Raw genomic sequence first — 19,553 nt, forward strand, 5'->3', positions numbered from 1 at the left:
CGTTTTTTTTTTCTGGCCAATTTTGTAGCATCAGTACTGTAATGGGAGGCCTTAAACATTGAGCGGCTAGTGAACAGTGAATTGTGAGACAAGTTTTGAATGTGTAAAGGCAAGGTTCTATTCTAATTTGAGCATATCAAGTGTGCCTCTGTTGACAATGCTGAAATGACAGAGAGCATCAGATACAGCAAACTTGATAGTTAGAAGGCTCACATAGGTGTTTCTTTGCCAATTTATATCACTGAATGACTCAATCAGGGCAAAACAATATTTTATAGAACGCCAAAGTTTATGATAGTTTACTTTCAGTGCAAAGCTTGACTCCACAATAGTGCAGTAATTCTTCACAGTAATTACAAAGTTTCAATATACTCCCTGAAGCACTCCTCTCACCAGGTCCTTCACACACTGTGACTTTTGTGTTGTAGCGGCAGCAGCATCAGCATCATCATCAACACCGCTACAACACCAGCAATGCCAGCCGCTGATGCGTCTACACGACGCATCAGCGGCTGGCATGCTCCATCACGGGCTAGCATTCTGAAAGGGATTAAAAAAAGAATGTTACACTAAGAGAAGGAGTGTCGGTTTTTCCTCTCCTGCGAGAGCCCGAGACTTCACCGGTCTACGTGGTCGCTCGTCGCCACAGTTTGGTGACCCGGACGTGATACTGCCATACGCTCCCGTGGTAGAGACAACCATGGACCAGAGTAAAGTCAAGAGAGCTCAAGGCCAGAACCCTTCCGAGGAACGTGATGAGCCCCCCTGTTCGGCCGTCGCTATCCACCTTCCGCAGTACTGGGACCAACATCCTTCAGCGTGGTTTCTTCAGGCCAAATCACAATTTCAAGTCACTGATATCCGCTCTCAAGCCTCAAAGTTTCATTACGCCGTCGCAGAGCTATCGCCTGCCGCCATTGACGAGGTAGCAGATTTGTTGAACTCGCCATTGTCTACCATTGCTTATGACGATCTCAAGGCAGCCCTGCTACAGCTTCACAGCTTTCTCGCATCCAGCAACTTCTGTCCGCTGAAGAACTCGGCGACCACCACCCTAGTCAACTTCTTCGTCGAATGAGCCAGCTGCTCGGAAACAACGCGAGATCCATCAACGACGCGCTGTTGCGCGAACTGTTCTTGCAACGACTCCCAGCTAACATGCAGATGGTCCTGGCGACAGCTTCTACCATGTACCTTACCAGACTTGCCGCTTTGGCCAACAAAGTCATGGAAATAGCCACCCCAACCATCGCAGCCACGGCATCGTCTTTGGGTGACAATACAACCGCCCTGCAGACACTTCCTTGCTCTTCAGCAGTGCCAAGACAGCCATCACCACACACTTCGGTCTTTTTGAATTTCTTTGTATGCCTTTCCGTTTACGGAACGAGGGCCAATCCTTTCAGCGTTTTATCAATTCCGTCACCCGACGCTTGCCTTTCGTTTTTGCATACATTGACGACCTTTTCGTTGCAAGCTCTTCCGCAGAAGAACATCTTCACCACTTGCGGTTGTTGCTTTCACGCCTTGCCAGTAAAGGAATTGTCATCGAGCGAATTCAGTCAACTCGAACTCGAGTTCCTTGGTCATATCATCGACGCTAACGGCATTCGACCACTGCCGTTTAAGATTCGCATTATTGAAAACCTTCCCCGACCGACCACACTCACCAAGTTTTGCCGATTTCTCAGATTCGTCAATTTCTACTGCTGATTCATACCCGATTGCGCATGACTTACGGCTCCGCTAGACGCTCTGCTGGTAAACAAACGTAAACAAGTGCTTCAGTGGAATGAAGAGGCCACCGACGCTTTCACAAGAGTCAAGTCTGCCCTCACCGACGCCACACTGCTTAGACACCGAAAGCCAGATGCGCCCACTGCCGTTAGTGCTGTTCTGCAGCAATTCATCAACAATGCGTGGCATCCAATCGTCTTTTTCTCCAAGAAACTGAAGCCTGCGCAGTCCCGCTACAGCATGTTCGGCCATGAATTACTTGCCGTTTGCCTGGCTATAAAACATTTTCACCATTTCCTAGAAGGCCGTGCATTCACCGTCTTGACTGACCCCAAGCCCCTTGTGCACTTAATGAATCGTTTGGCGTCCTGTTACTCGCCCCGTGAGATTCAACGCCCCTACATCTCCAAGTTTACAACAACGTTCCACCACATCAAGGGCACCGACAACGTTCCATCCGACGTTCTGAGTCATGTCAATGCCATTTCCACATTGACGTCGGAACCTTTCATCATCGAGGTCGACTTACTCGCCAGTCAACAGTGTGACGACACTGAACTTCGTACGCTCCGGAATTTGTCAACGTCCCTGAAATTGGAGGACGTCGTTGTGACCACAGATGGTACATCCGTCGTCTGCGACACTTTTACTGACACACCTAGACAATACATTCCGGCATCCCTTTGCAGCTGTCTATTCGAAACCATGCACAACCTGTCGCATCCTGGCATATGTGCGACACAGAAGCTGCTTTCCAGTCGTTTCATTTGGCCTCGGCTGAACGCGCAAGTCCGCAACTGGGTTTGCTGCTATTTGTCGTGTCAATGTTCTAAGATCCAGTGGCATGACATTCCGCCTGCCAAGTCTTTTCTTCCACCGATGCTCGTTTTGACAATGTACACCTGGACCTCGTCAGCCCTCTCCCACCTTCGAAAAGTTACAGCTACATACTGACATGCATCGATCACTATACACGGTGACCAGAAGCTACACATATATCTGACATTTCAGCGCCCACTGTTGCAGCAGCTTTCGTGTCTACATGGATCGCAAGGTTCGGCTGCCCATCCACAATAATCACTGATCGCGGTGGGCAGTTTGACAACAGCGCCGTTGGGGCTAATGTGGTGATGAAAAAGCTCGTGGTGTTCTGCCACAGCACTGCATTCTCAGTTTAGGCGGCGAAAGTCATTCTTATGTTGACGAATTCTTTCCGGGAAGTTTTTAGTATTGGCAATATACAACACGAGGCACTCAGTGCAGGCAATGTTGTACAAAATGACCTGCATCTTCTCAACAGAAACACGGTCTTTTAGGTAAGGGAGGAGGCTATCGACTGTAGAGAGAGGCTTGTGAGCAATGTCAACCACTGCCCCTTGTAGCATGCGGGCTAATGTCTCGCTGGTGCCTTGAATGCATGGTATTGAGACATGACAACATTGCTGGGGTGGTTAGGCAGCCACTGTCTTCCTTTCATTCTAGTTCTGTCGGCCAAGGGCTCAGTGAATAAATGCCCTTGTATAACCGTTCATCCCAAGGTCATGGATTACTGTGTACCCTTAACCAAGCTGATATCTGTTGAATGTTTACCTTTGACTGCTTTTTGTTGTTTTGCTAGTACACTGTAGTTTTCTCATTTATTTATTGAGCAAGAAGTCTGGGGATTCCAAACATGTTTTATGCATAGTGCATCTCCCATGTGAGAGCTCATGTTTATCACTGACGAAAACATGTTGCAAATCCACTTTAAGCTGTTATTACTTAATATTATGTTAAAACAAATATTAACTTAAAAAAAGGAATACTACACAATTCGAGAATTTTTGTTACAGATTAAATCGGTACCCTCAGTTCCAGTTTCCAGACACTGGGCAGCATAACAACTTTCAGTAGGGGTATGCAAATAGTACTCAAATAATTCAATTTGCTAATCATTATCTATGGTTCAGTTTTCCGAAAATTTGGTATATCTGGTGAAAGAGCCAGCCGTGGTGGATGCCTTGATGTGCACTGCATTCTCATGGCTCACAATAGAAGAACGTCATTAAGCACAGTATGGCCCACTGGTAAACTACAACCTTAATTGGTATCCAGGGCAACATAACTTCACTATTTCTTCAGCTTCAGAGGGAAAAAAGCACTTGGTTCTATTCAACAGACACTTTATCGATAAAAAAAATATTTTCTGGACCTTCGTATACATACTGAGCTATCGGTGCTGGCATAATAATATGGTATTCCTCTTAACTATTTATTGATGACTGTTGCATACAGCAACACACCAGAAAAAAAAAAAATTTTTTTCTAGCCGAGTTTGCTGCTGATTAAAGAGTTCCTAGGTAAATGTCTTTGGCCAACATTGAATGACAAGCAGAAAGCGTCACTTGTTTTTTTAGAGCAGGAACATAAAACAAGGAAGAAGTGTGGCGCGTGACTCATTTTCTTTTGAAAACATGGTCAGAGGAGGAGACAGACCAATGATGCAAGATCTCTGGCTGCAGTGGCATTACACAGGCGATGACAGCTGTCTGTACAAATCCCAAACGAAGCTATAGGTGGCTTGAGGTGAAGCCTACTTCCAGTTTTCTGCTTGGTGTTTGCCCACTATTGGTGAAAAAATGCAAACAAAATATTTTTTTTTCTTTTTGTTGCTTATTTATTTATTTATTTATTTATTTACTTACCCACAGCGCCACAGTGGCATTACACTGGGGGGGTTGTACAAAAAAAATATTACAAGGGCAGTCACAATGACAATGCAAACACTTCATTGTCCGTAATATTAACAAGAAATGAAGATAAAGCATTCCATCCTCGAACAGTGGGAGGAAAAAACGACATCTTGAACATATCATTTCTCGACCTGAATTCACGCACTTTATGGTTATGATCAACCCGCTAGAATCTGTAGTGTGGATGAAAAATGTACTTCTCCCTAGGAACAGCAATCTTATCGTAATATATGTTATGAAAAAATTTAAGCCTTAGCTTTCTTCTTCTTACTTCAAAGAGTTCTCATTCTAATTCCTCTTTTACACCAGACACACTAATGTATCTAATATATTTCCCAGAAACATAGCGGGCTGCTAAGTTCTGGATTCTTTCTAATTTTTGTCTGTCGGTCTTTGTCGGTGGGTCCCATACAGTACAAGCATAATCCAACGCGGACCTACTATAATATTCTTGATGTGTTTTGCACGTTTAGAAAGAAAATTAAAAAAAAAAAATTCCGGGTATTTACACGTGCCAACATTAAAAGGCTAGAAGAGTAGACTATGCTATACATCTCAAATCCTAAGCACCTAAGTTACTCATAGCTAGCAATATTCTTGTTACACAATGTAAGCAGAAATGAAGTTCAGCAACATTGAGAATAGGGCAAGTTGGTGACCAATCACTGTGACATATGAAGTAGTGCACAAAAACACGACATAAAGAAGCAGAATACTAAATGAACTGAACAGCTGCTTTCTTTTTTCCCCCTTTTTTTTGCGAGCCCCTGTCCATTTGCGTAGCAGCTGTTGTCCTACCCATTTATTCTCTTTCATTGTGTCATGCTTATGTACGCTGCTGCATGCGTGAAAATATAAGTAGACCCCTGAGCATGAGCAGGCCTATGTATCTTTCTTGCTCAAAATTAAGCATAAAGCTTTGTATTTAACTTTCCAACTTTTAATTTGATATTCAACTTTTTTCTTGACTCGATTAGATACAGTGATGTCCAGGGAGCTTTTCTTGGGCCCTTTGGCCCAAGAAGGCCCTTTAAATGTTACGGCCCTTTGAAAGCTAAGCAATCATTCAACCTTTAGAAATGTGTCTGCCCTCACTGAGTAAAAATTTGGAGGACGCTTAAGTTTCGCCTTTAAGAGTGGAACATGACAACATTCAAAGATCCTTGACTGCTTTTCATGCTTCTCGGTGAATACAGCTTATGTAACCATAATGTTTACCGGAAAACGCTGGCGGCAAAAGTTATGTACAAAGGAAAGCTTTCTGGTAGAAATGCTTCTCGCGTGGGCCAATCTTCTGTTATTCTTTCGCACTTTTATGTTTCAGTCTGAGAAGATCTAACGTTAATGGTATCCGCAATCAGTGATTTTTTTTCATGACATTTGTTTGTGGGCTGTCATTTTCAAAATTCCGAGGAATAACTTTGTAAAGAATAAAAGACAACGTATGAGCAACTTCGGTGATAGAATAGTGGTTGGGTATGCGTGGTTCGGAATGACTTTTCATGAAAAGACGGTCGATGCTGGACACAGACACCAGATTTTCGGTGACACGGGGCCCTTAAAGGGCCTCTCACCATGCCCCATAGCAAATTTTGGTTATACGCTGGAAGTTGTTACGTGTCCTCTAGGGAGCTTTCTGCCACAAAACATTTTCAAATCGGCTCATTAAGCCTTTGAGGGTCGAATTATTTTGAAAAAAACTTTTCCAGGTGGTCAAATTACTTTATTGCAGATCTTGAATGTATAAAATGTATAAAGACCGGAATAAATAGTAAAAAAAGTTAGGAACAGTATTTAGGTGTCGGCATCACTCAGAACTGCAAAATGTTCAATAGTATTTCAGAGTGTGGTACTCCTTGAAACACGAGTCTCCGCACAGCACCTTATCGCAGTCTGCACACCTAAAACGCGTGTCTGTTCTCCTCTTGGAGCGACGAGTTCTGTTGGCACGCACATGACATATTCTCTGTGTGCGGCTGCCTTAGGTAGAGGTCTGAGGCACCCTCTCACGTAAGTGCGTTGCCACAGAGAGCGAGAATACCTCGTGAACGGCGGTGATAAACAAGCTAAGAGCAGCGCCAATCAAGATAGAAATCAACTTCTGCAACCCCTGCAAGAGAGTGCCGACAAAGAGAAAGATCACGTTTCGCGGGCCTCCGTTACGATCATGTGGCGAAACCGAAATCGCAAAAGGGGTGTTGCCGCAGTCTGCACGACGCACTAAAGCTAGAAATCAGTTCTGTTTATCTCCGCAAGTAGGTAGTGCAAATTTCAAACGCTTCTTGTAAGTCCCAAGAGATGGCAGCACCCCCCAGTGAGCACGCATCGTCATTATCGCGCGAAATTTCAAACGAAGGGTTGAAACCGTACCCGTACAGCAAAGGCCTTGCGGGACAGAAAACTGCTGCCGTACATATACGGCAAAAACCTTCAAAGGGTTAATAGCCAAGATAGAAATATTTCAGTGCAGCAAACCTGATTTCAGCAGGCGGGCTCCACTGCCAAGCAAGACACACTCTCCACTCTTCCCATCTAGCCTACACAAGCGAAATTCCTTCCCTGCGTTCTCCCATACCAGACCTCGAGGACCGCATGACACATACGTCAAAGGCCCCGCCTTCATTTTCTTTTCTCCTTGCTTTTTCTTCTTCCTCCTCGCCGACAGCGTTGTGCGCGAGCTGTTGTCCCGTTCGTGCAGCGAACGATTTTGCGTGCTGTGGACAAGGAAACATGACTAGCGGTATAATTCAGTGATACGCGAATACTGAGGCAGAACAAGCAGATTGCAGAGCATGATCAGGTACTAGAGCACGGTAGAAAATGGCATAGTTTCGGTACCTGCGCACGTGACCACACAACCATGGGAACAAGCAGACGAAGCGGAAGTACATCTCTCTTGCTTCGGTGCAAAGTAAAACAAAAAACACGCAGACATTCCATTTGTGTCTTTTACTATTTCTCTAAACTTCAATTTGTCAATTCAAACAACAGATTGCACAGATAACAGATGTTGTTTTGAATAATTCTTGAAGTCACGTGTCACCACGAGTGACGTCACACTGCGAAGATGACTACATAGGCACAGGGGCACAACTACATCACCGTACGGCTTGGAGCACGCCGTCGCGAGGGGAAGGAAAAATGGCGTTCGGTTTGAAATTTCAGATCTTTCCACGGTGCGCAGTGATGTAATACTTTGCAAACATGATCGTTATCGCGCACTGTATGCTCTGCGTTTGTCAGCTCAAAATGGCCAGCCCTGGTGAGGGGCCCTTTAACGCTATTGCATTAAAACAGCTACATTTGCAGAACGAGACATGCAGACCTTGTCCAAAACACACTGGCCCTGCAGTGTATGCAGGAATGTCCTAACAAATGAATCCAAAAAATTGAAGCCCAAAAAATTTGTTGCCTACTGCAGGAAACGAGTTTTCTGCTTCTGTACCTTTACCTGTAAAATAGCATCTCTGGCGGGACAAACACTGAGCAATGGTAATTTCACATGAAGCCACCTGGAAGAAGTTATTGAGCACAGCATTGCTGTGCGACTGAGAGACAGTGCACACCAAGCTGCAGCAAACCCCTGGTGACACACAGCAAAGGATGCAGCATTACCCTTCCAGTGTAACTTGCCTTTGTCCAGCTGCAATCTCCATAGAGTTTCACAGCAATGAGGAGCATGACATCTTCCTGTGCTGTCCAGCGCCCATGTTGCATGCTAGGGTGCAAGGACCGATTGTAGCGGTTCATCACCTGTTTCCTGGACCGGCTGCGCATATAGTGCGACACCTGCAAAAAAAAAAGAAAAAAATGTGTGGGGAAATATCCATGATGAAGGTTTTCCCAACAGAGAAAAGATGCCACTGACAAAGCTGGGCCCAAGAGCAATCGAACATAATCAAACGTGGCAGATGGCGAGTAATGCAATACACGAAAATAAGCAAGCATCACTAATACACATAGCAACAATGGAAAGAACACATGTGCGTTACCCAAAGCAGGTTTGCTGACGTGCACTTGGCTTTGTGGGCATACAACAGAAAGTTTGGGATCTCAGCGACCTTTCTGCATGCCAGAACAGGGAAGCAATACTTTTGGAACAGAGAGTTGTGCTGGTGCTTCTAGTGCTACTGCAACTAAAAGCCAAAGCTACAAAAACCCACAGAGCAACATTACCTCTTGTTGTGATGCACGTCTCTCCTGCTGTACTTTCAAAGCAGGAACGGCCAATTGCATTCACTCCAAAGCAAACTGTAATTTCAGGCTTATCAGCTTTCAACATTGATGTACAATCTCAAAAGCAAGATTTATCATTTAGTTTTAGTGCTTTATGCAGGATAACAGAAAGCAGTAGCCTAAATCCACATTCAAGACTTGCAAGCATTACAAGTTCCTTAGGAATTTCACTGCGTGCGGTTCACTGTGAGAGCAACCCCTTGGATGGGCACTGCCATGATTGCTGACAATAAAGTAAGTGGTCACACTATATCTAAAAAGTAGTGCGCTACATGCAAATGCAAAATACCATTTGTGTCTTGTATATAAGCAGTGGTTATTAAAACGCCATGTGCAAATGCCATGTGTATTTTCTTAACCCCTTATCTGCCAATGAGAAGGCAACGCGTCATCACAATGAGCGTTTTTTGGTGCGAATAACGAGTTACCTTGTCGTGAACTTTCTGCAATTTTTGAACATGTGACCATGTGCAGTTTCTTATAATTATGATAAATAAATAATACACAATGACTTTTGCTATTTTTTTCAACAAGACCATGTGAGGAGAGAGTGGTGGCGAAAGTAGATCGAGAGCTCCAGGTGAGGTGAGGCCAGGTGCGGTGCTCGGAGGCCGCGCACGCATTTGACTGTAGCTTCCAGGGGAAGAACCAGGTGGCACACAGTGCCTGTTGTGAGCGGTGTACGTGGTGGAACAACACACTGACAGCATGAAGAAAAGTCGCAGAGCGCAGTAATAAAGGGAATGTTTGCTATGAACGTGTCGGCCTGTCATCATTCTTAACAACGAGTAAAAATGCAATAGGGATTCCTGGCATCATATATTTTAGAAAAGACTGGTGCAATATTTGCAGGTCTAAAAACAATTCTGCACTTTAAAACTTCTTTTAGAAATTTGTCATGGCAGTTAACTCTACTGTTAGCAAAATGCACATTTTCGGTGATTTCATGTTCTAACGTTCTATTTCACAATGTAATAGTCGCCACGGGTACCATGATACATAAAATTATAGCCCAATCAGTGGTGTTTTAAATGGATGTCGAGCAGTAATAATTCCTCAGAACGCGTTTGAGAATTCTTATTAGAGGTGTGCGAATATCAAATTTTTAAAATACGAATCAAATACGAATACCAAACTTCGAATATCGAATTGAATATAGAATAATCAAAGACAGAAGCATTTTTAACTAAATTGTTATTTCACCATATAGTTATGTTGAAAACAATGTATTATTAGAACAAAATGTGTGATTGCACAAATATATCAATATCTGCAAAACAGTTACTGTTATGACAGACTACCGAGACTAGCTTTTCAGGTCACAAAGGTATTGCACACAAAATTTTGCAGTTTAGTACAAGTGGCAACAAACATTAAAAGTTGTCACGTAGAAAGATGAGTTGTTCCATGTGGTTAGGAAGCAGGTGCTCCCTTTCAGCAGACACAACATCCCCTGCCACAGAAAACGCTCTTTCACTTGGAACCGAAGTGGCTGGTATTGCCAGGTATTTAAGGCAAAGCTTGGCTAGACTGAGGTACCTGAAGAAGTCCACAGTCTGCCACTGTCTTTTCTTAGTAATGCCTTCTTGGAATATGCAGCAATTTCCTATTCTAATGAAGAAAGTTTTCTATTCCCCACTTGGCTACTTGCAAGATCATCAAAAGCATTCCAAACATCACAGGAGGGCTGCGCAGACTGTTTTGGTACTTGCTTTATAGCTTCTGGGTTAGTCGTATCCCCAGTAGGACATAAACCAGATCTTGACGCACCAGATCTTTTAACACATCACACACATCATTTCTGTTTGTTGGTTTTGAATATTGTGGACTTGAAACATAGGTCCAAAAACATGGTGAAGCATGCTTCCTTGTCTTCTGCTTGCTTTGATGGAACTAGCTAGTTCTCTAGGGAATTCAGTTATGCCACTGAAGTCGAGCCGAAAGTGATGCACATGTATCTGCACTAGCAATCACAGTAGTATCATAGAATGGCTTCAGTACTTTGATGTATTCAGAAGCCTCCTTCCATTCTAGTAAGCTTAGGCCATCAATGCTGTTGTTTGGTGTGGCTTAATGCTATTGTTCGATGTGGCTCAATGCTGTTGTTCGATATGTCTAGCTCAACAGTGACTGCTTCTTTCAAGTCTAAGAGGCAGGACAACATCAACTATTGGCTGTTCTATCTGGTTTCCACATCTTGCACCAGACAAAGCGGACCCTTTCCTATTCTTTTTTGGTATTCCTCTAGCCGCCTTTGTGCCAATGAACTCCGCTTATAATGACCAACAATGTGCCTAGCCTTCTTGCACAAATGATCAATAGACGGAATACAGGATATTGCATCATTGATAGCAAGCTGCAGGGCGTGAGCGAGGCACAAACGCTCAAAGCCTCCTGACTGCGGCATGGATGTTACGTCCATTATCTGTCACGATGTACTTTTGGCAGTCATTGGTTATCTCCCATTCAGTGCACATCTCATCAAGAAATTCTGCTATGTTCCCAATACTGTGACTGGCAGCCATGTGACGAGCATTGAGTGTGTATCGTTTCATTTGTCAAAAGGTGGCAAGTGAAGCTCCCATAGCTTTAATTGGTGTGTGATGTCCACATGTCGCTGGTAAAGGCAACAGCTGTTGTTCCTCCTCCAAAAGCACTGCTGAGCACGGCCTTCACCTTTTTCCGTATGTCGTCATACAAGCACGGAACAAACGTGCGTGAAAGTGCAGTGCGTGATGGTAAGCAGTTGTTCGAAACAACCTCAGCCGTAAGTTCTTTGAACCTGCAGTCTTCAACAACACTGTAAGGCTGTAAATCAAGCGCTACCATGGCAGCCACCTTATTATGTAGAGCTTAAGTCTTCTTTTCTGACACTGGCTCAGTGCGGCACGCAGTCATTTATCATTGACTGATCTTTCCCAGGCGCACCTGCAGCAATCTTCCGGTACATTTTAACAGTGGCAGGATGCTGCTTCAGATGGTTGGCAAGCGTAGTTGTTGTGCCTGTCGGTGTTTGAAGATTTGCACTGCATGTCTTGCACTGTGCCGTCGATGGTGTCTTCATGAAGTATTTCCAAATTACCACTTTTTTTCTCTTCGTTTCAGCGTAGTCTCCAGATTCTTCCTTCGTTTTGTGGATGGCTTGCCATAATCCTCTTCTTCTGCAATGGCATGCATCGGCAAAAGTGCAAAAAATCAGCTCTTTGTATCATAGGCTAGTCACGAAGAAAGTCAAACGATCGTGTGTCATACGATCGCGTCCATTTGGCACAACCATGAAGGAAGGAAAAATGGGGAGGGAGCATCATGTGATCCTGCTAGCCTCGGCAAACCAACCTCCTCTGAAGCCACTCCTCCCACACACCGAGGCCTTGTGCATGGTGCCTTTTGGGTAGGAATGGGCCCACATTGTTGCCAGACCATTCATGTTCGTTTCGTCAAGGTAACGATTAGTGGCTTAGTGGTGTCTGCCATCAAAGGCACGGAGGCACATAGAAAGTACAACGCGTGGGTATCTGCTACCATGGGCATAGTTCTTCGCTTCAAATAATTGCCTTGAAACATGGAGAAAAACTGGGGAGCCAAACCTATGGCGACATAATTTTCAAAGCATCACTTGCGCTTACCACCACAGTTAGTCGGTGTTCTCACTTGAAACCCGTCAAGAATATGTTCGAGCATGGTCTATTGTTTCGTCAAATCAGCCGTCGTGTACATGAAACTCCAGTGCATATTTTCTTGCTAATTTTTGTTCTGCTGTCTAGCACATACATAGCATGAGACAAGATCTTCTGCGGGATGGTTATTTGTCGTGTGTTTGCTTAGTAAAAGGCTCTGCTGTGCATCTTTCATAGTGAAATAAATAAATAGCATTACCCTGCACTCTAAACGCCGAAGTTGTCGCCTTTCCTTGAGATTTATGTGCACAATTTTGTAAGATTGTGGGTGCAACATCCTTACGCTGTTGAGATGTGCCTATTGAGTTCTCGCCAGTCTGTTGAGAGGCAGAAGGCACTGAGCAGAACAACAGCATCGACTGGGAACGTCTACCCCAAAAGTGGGCTGGCACGGATTCAAATATGGTCGGTGTCCCTGGCTCACCAGTCCATTGTTGGGCACAAGATGGGATGAATTTTTTTTCACACGATAAAGCAGTCGCTGCAGACCGTGGATGCTCGCTCGGGCACCTGCATCTGTTTGCAGGGGCAAAAGCTATCATATTGTTTCCCAGAAGATGTCCCCAAATGCGCCGAATCGCTGTCAGAAGAGCAGCTTGGTTGCCTTCACACATATGTGGAGCGAAAGGTTTCCTCGTTTACTTGAAACCACCCCAAAATGCGACCAGCCATCCTTGAGGTGGCCGTTGCGGGTTGTTGAGCATAATGCTGACACCTTTGTTCGCTACTGCATTGGCACCTGTCTGCTGCTTGCTTAAGCAGCGACCCGCGTGGTGGTTTGGTGCTTTGCCTTGTCAAGTACGTTCTTAACACAGATTTGACAGCTTCCCACACTTGAATTCCTTCACTCAACTTCTGCATGCGTTTGCCACACCGACGATGTGCATATATTCCAAAGGCCCTGCAGCAGACACAACAAAAGTGAACCAACTAAAGTTCCTGCTTACCTATCACGTGAGGGCCTACTTCTCATCATCCCCTTCCTTTATATTTTTATGACTAGGCTTCAAAATTGTGACGTGACGCTCCCTCCAAATATTTTCCTACCTCTATGGACGCAACACACAAAGAAGCCTATGCCGCCACCATGCGGCTATGCGAATGTCGATGAGCCTTACCTTGGATGGATGGATGGATGGATGGATGGCGGCTACACCCGTTGCAACGGGCAGCGGCTGGCGCCACCTAGCCTTTTGCTCCCCCTCCTATTTTTTTTCTTTATATTCCCTCCTCCTTAAACTAGGTTTCACTCCGCTCCTCCCCCCAAAATAAATATCTAGAATAGTATAGAAAACATTAGCTCCCCGATTTATGGTATTATCTCTCCCTTGACTTCCTCCACCAATCCTCTAGCCTCCCCTTCGTCACTGCCACTCTTTTCTCGTCTATTTGCCCTCGTTCCCCGGGAAAACCTAATGCCCCTATCATATCTGTCACTGTTCCCTCAGCCAGAGTCAGGCAAAGGTCTGTGCATCTCAGCACTATATGCTCTGTGGTCTCAGTTTCAGCTCCGCAAGCTGTGCATAAAAGGTCCACGTCTTCAAATTTAGCCCTGTATATTTTCATTCTCAAAACCCCCGTCCTAGCTTCGAATAATAGTGAGCTGCCCCGCGGGTTATCAAATAAGAGTTCTCTCTTTATCTCCTGTTTTTGTGTCCTATACATAGCTAGCGTTGGCTTTCTGAGCATTCTTTCTTCCCACCTTTTTCTTTCCGTCTCCTTCACCTCCTTTCCCACACTAGAACCATGTTGGACCCCCTCCCTCGGCTGTAGGTATCTAATCCTCAGCTTCCTAGTTGCGAGTGTCCACTTTGTGTTCAAACTTTTCATGTACAGATATTTGTACACTTTTCACGCCCACCTTTCTTCCCCCAGTGCTGCGAGTCTCTGTTCATAGTTTAGCTTACTCATTGCCTCTCTACTTTCGGATGACGTCCATCCCATGTCCCCCTGCACTCCCTCATTAGGGGTGTTCCCGTGTGCTCCTAAGGTTAACCTGCCTACACTTCTTTGTCTTGTTTCCATGCATGCCTGAACTTCCGATTTCATGCACAGTACTGAATTTCCGAATGCGAGGCCAGGTACCATAACCCCTTTCCATACCCCTCTAGCCACCTCGTACCTATTATAGTTCCACAGTGCCCTGTGTTTCATTACAGCTGAGTTCCTTTTCACTTTTTCAATCATAATTTTTTCATGTCCTTCCAAGTATTTTTTGCCCTCGTTTAGCCATATGCCCAAATACTTGTATTTTTCAACATGATCAATCTTAGTGCTTTGTATTTCCAATGGTTCCCCCCTTTCTTCAATATATACTATTATCCCAGACTTCTCTCCACTGAATTGCAGTCCCAATTTTTCTCCCTCCTCTCCACATATCCTCATTAGTTCCTGCAGTCCTACTCGGGTGTCAGCAAGCAGTACAATATCATCTGCATACATCAGTCCGGCTAGTATTTGAGCTACCTTCTGCCCTTCCAGCATATAGCTTATGTTGGTTCCTATTGTGCTCTGTTCTAGCCTCTTTTCCATCTGGCTCATGTATATCATAAAAAGCAGGGTCAACAATGGACAGCCCTGCCTGAGACCACTTCTTATTTTAGCTGGCTTTGTAGTTCCCCCTCCCATGTTATCTCTACCTCATTATCCATATAAACTTGTTTTAGGAATCCAACCAACTTTCTATTTAGACCATATTCCTTCAACTGGCTCCATAACTTTTATCGGTTTACATTATCATATGCTCCTCTAATGTCTAAAAAAGCTATCCATAGTGGTTTCTGCTTGGCTGCCACTATCTCTACGCACTGTGTTATTACAAATAAATTATCATCTAGCCTTCTATTCCTTCGAAATCCATTCTGCAGCTCTCCCAAGATCTCTTCACATTCTGCCCATTCCTCCATTCTCATTTTCACCATCTGCATTGCTACTCTGTATATGACTGATGTGACAGTTATTGGCCTGTAGGATTTAATGTTGTCCTTGCTTCCCTTAGCTTTGTAAACTAATATCATTCTGCTTGATTTCCAGTCCTGTGGAACATCTCCCCCTACAACTATTTGTTCGATAAGTTGTCGTAATTTTAATTTACTTTTCTGGCCTAATATGCTTATCAATTTCATAGGTATGTCATCATGTCCTGTCGCTGTTCCCATGGGGACCTTGTGTTCAATTCTGTCCCATTCCTTACTTGTCACCCCTCTGTTCTCCTCATCTAATTCTGTCCTGCTGTTGTCATTGTTCTCCATATCGCTACCCTGTGGCTCTGCAAATGCTGCCTCTATTGTTAACCTAATATATTCCTGAGCTTCCTCTCCCTCTACCTTTGTTCCTTCTGGTGTGGTCAGTAAGTGCTGAACCACCTGTCTTACTCTGTGCCTTATGTGTTCCAAAAACTTCTTAGAGGCATTTCTGTCTTTTTTTTTCTTATCTCTAACAACCACTGTACCCCAACTTTTGCTATCTTGGCTTGAATTAATGCCGGTGCTTCTCTTTTCATTGCAAGGTAATTCTCCCATTTTGTCTCCAACTCTTCTGATGGGGCTCCCCTTTTCTTTGCTGCTCTGTGTTTTCTGCATGAATCATTGCGTTGCTCTATGGCCTCCTTAACTTCTCGGTCCCACCAGCTTTTCGGTTTATGTTTTCCCTGCTTACTTCCTAGTTTCCTAATCTGTCCCTTCTCTAGCTCTCGTTTAAATATACCGATTAACTCGTCGTATGTCCATGCCCATTGCGGTTACTTGGATACCATGTTTTCTATGTTTTTTGCCACTTCTTGTAGCTGCCTGTCATTCAGTTTGCTCATACCTTTCCTTTCTTTAGTTTCTATCAGTGGTAATGTCCTTCCAAAACCGATTTTGATTCGTTTGTGATCATTCCCCAGGCTTCTGGTACCTTCCTCATCAATTTCCATACCGCCCAACTGTTCATACAGCTTGTGGGACATTAGGCAGTGGTCGATTGCCGAGTGGGAGTTATTTCTTTCCCATGTTATCTTCCCGTCGCATTTATTTCAGTATTAACTATGTTGGATATTCCTTGGACGAAGGTTCATCCCTAGCGCTGCCACCAGTTGTTTGAGTTTGAGAAGGACTTTGTGATGAAAACTGGAGGTTTATTTACATTATTTACAGAGAGAGGACCAAGAAATTAACAGTCATAGAGTCATTACGGGCCGGCAGCTACTCGGACGCTGCGACCCGTGGCAATTAGAAGCTCGAAAAAGATGAATGAAGAGATCCTCTCTTGCTGCTCCCGGTCTCTGGCTTTTAAGCCCGTCGGTGTCTCGAAGTCACGTCACGTTCGGCCAATCAGCGAGCCCGCTCAGGTGATGCCATTTTCGGCCAATCGGCGAGCCCGCTCAGGTGTTGTAATTTTCGGCCAATGGTAGGCGCCCGTGCGATTGTGTCACACCCGGCGAAGAGGGTCGCTCCTTGGGCCCCAATTGTCCGAGGGCTTACTGCTCCCTGTGGTATTGCCTTGCTGGCTTGCAAGCGCCGTCACAATAGGCGGAAGGGGGCGATGTTTCAGTTCTGCAAAGAAGCTTTGCTCGGGACCTGCGTTACCTGGAACCGTGCCAGGCTCCCGCTACACTTTCGGGAAGAGTCAAGCAGTGAATAGCTCCACCTGCGGTGCACGAGGTGGGGGACTTAACTCGTTTGCACGTGCCGCGCCTCGGGAACGGGGTGGATGTGCTTCTGCGCTCCTTAATTAGCTGTGGCGCGATTCGATGTGGTATGGTGAACTCGAAGGAGGCTCAGGAAAAGGTCCCGTATCTAACAGTTTGTCTTCGCCCCGGAAGTTCGGAATGGCCGGTGAAATCAATTCGCTGGCCATGAGGAACGCTGACAGAAGCTGCAGGGTACTGGTGTCGAGCCTCGTTTGACGAACTTCGGTATCCTGGGCCCTGGAGAACGTACGTCAAACAAACAAAACAACATAGCGCTACACTACGTGTTAGCGCAGGCTCTTCACCCCTGACTCGCCAGGCTATTACTGAGTCAAAATGAACCCTGATCTTTTATTTCCACAATTTTGACAAAGCAGTTTCAACCACCTTTCCAAACCGCTATCCATTTTTCCCCGAATGCTGAGGGGACCAGAGTGTTGTTGTTCTTGCAAAACAAAGGGTCGTTGTCGTTGCAAAACAAATAATGAAGACAGCTGAACATAACTTAAGTGGCCTAATTTCGCGAACAGCCTGTTCTCTCCCTAGCGTAGTGGCATACTTATATCACGTACTGTTGCCACTGAACCGTCTGGCCAACTCCACAGGTACTTAATCACAATTGCGCTAGCTTTGTGGTCTCTATTCAGAACGTGCACTTGCATCACATTCAAAGGTTTTATCACGCTTACATTTGTTCCTTTAGTCCACACAGGACACGTTCCTTAAACGAACAACCAAACTTGCGGACCTTACGCAACACAGAGGAACCTTTAAACAAATGTGTCTTCTAATAACTAGCTCCATGCATGTGTACTAGAGAAGTCAGAATGCGGCTGCCCTCAACACACACGAGCAACCCAGTCATAAACCTTCTGCTTCCTTCCGTCCGCGCAGAACACGCGCTAATGGACCTTAGAGCTCTTAGTGCAAATGATGCACTAACTGAAAACCTATGCGCTTAACCTTAGAAAATGAAAAAAAAAACATAAAAAAAGAAGGTTAACTAATACACACGCACGCTACTATAGGCCTCTCCACGATAACCTTGTTACTCAGGTTACTCACACACACACAAAAAAAGCCTATAGTATACTCATTAATGAACACCTCGTGAAACTACAGGTTTACATAAAATGCGTCTTTGAAATCTTGGAGCTTCTCAAACAAAACATAAACACAAAGCTCATACCGTACATATTAAAAAAAATTTAAATCGTGAAATTTTCTAATGCTCACAAATAAAACAAAATGACATGCTTTACTTCTACGAAAACGCTCTTGGCCTCCGTTCCAAAGATTTTCAACTGACTCATACTTTTGAGCGGTACTCGAGGTGGTCGCGGTTCGAAAGCTATTCTGGCTACCCAGGAACAACAAAAGGGCTAACTCACTATCAGCTCCTCCAAGACGTTACAGTCTCCTGCCAATTAGCGTCCTGGCGGCCCTCTTTTCTCACGAACTCGACTGACCGCGTTGTGATTCCCTACCACCTGGTCTCGTCTTGCCACCTTGCGCTTCTTTGTACTACACGCTGAACTTCGAAACGAACGACGGACCGACAAGGAACATGACTGCCCGGTGCCCTTTGTGCACGTCCGTGCAGAACATGTTTCTCGGTCTCTTTTCGACCGGTGGCTCGAACATTTTTGATGCACCCACGTCGTCAACAACGACCGCGTTTTTCTTTTTCTCGCGCCTTGGGTTTTCGCGCCTGTCGCCCTCTTTGGCTTCGCTACATTAGCCAGCGCATTCTGATCTTTACAGCGCTTTCTGCGGCACTTTCTTTTAGAATTCCCTTTTATGCCGCCTTCTCGCGCCTCGTGCTGGCCAGTACACATTTCGTCGGCCCGGATAGGTCTCTTACCCGCACAGCCTGAGTGATTCTAACTACATCACCCCTCTCTTGGCTACCTAGACTGGCGGAGAGCCGCACCGATCCCTGAACAATGCAGTTGTCTTCCCTTGAGCTACGGGAGCTCGCAATCCTGCGAACTGCCCTCAACTGCATCGTCCAGCTGGCACTTCACTTCGGCACGCAGATCTGACTCGACATGGGTGCTCGTGTCTGTCGGGTCAACAGTACCCTGTACCTCGCTAACGACCTCGTTAACATTAGATGCGACGCACACGCACGGTGACTGTGCCAATTCCTTCACAGCTGGCCTAGCTGCCTCTACAGTGCTCTGTTGGCACAGCACCTCGTCGCTTTCACTACGGCCTTTAACGGCCTCTGTTGCCACTCCGGCATCATTAGCAGCTAGCCCTTTCTCTTCACCTATGAAGGTGCAGCCAATCTTACAGGCACTACTCTTCTCGTCGGCTTTTGGCGAGAATCCGCCAGATACTTCCTCATTTTTTTGCTCTGTACCACCTACAGAATCTTCAGACAGCCATTGTCTTTGTGCCTTAAACTGCTCACAATATTGTATCTCTTTTATCAATGCTGCCTTCTCTCTCGTACTTTTGCTCATGCTCACGCTTACGTTCTTGATACTCACG

General features: G+C 45.1%; 1 protein-coding gene across 1 annotated transcript in view; it reads right to left on the reverse strand.

The window, feature by feature from the left end:
- The window catches only part of LOC139051368 (uncharacterized), a 209,710-nt gene that overhangs the window by 96,734 nt on the left and 93,423 nt on the right, over positions 1-19,553 (reverse strand). The window contains exon 6 of the mRNA XM_070528386.1: positions 8,103-8,258. Within this exon, the coding sequence (XP_070384487.1) occupies positions 8,103-8,258 (156 nt within the window). The remainder of the gene's footprint in view (positions 1-8,102; positions 8,259-19,553) is intronic.

The sequence above is a fragment of the Dermacentor albipictus genome, unplaced genomic scaffold (genome assembly GCF_038994185.2).
Source record: "Dermacentor albipictus isolate Rhodes 1998 colony unplaced genomic scaffold, USDA_Dalb.pri_finalv2 scaffold_11, whole genome shotgun sequence".
NCBI lineage: Eukaryota > Metazoa > Arthropoda > Arachnida > Ixodida > Ixodidae > Dermacentor > Dermacentor albipictus.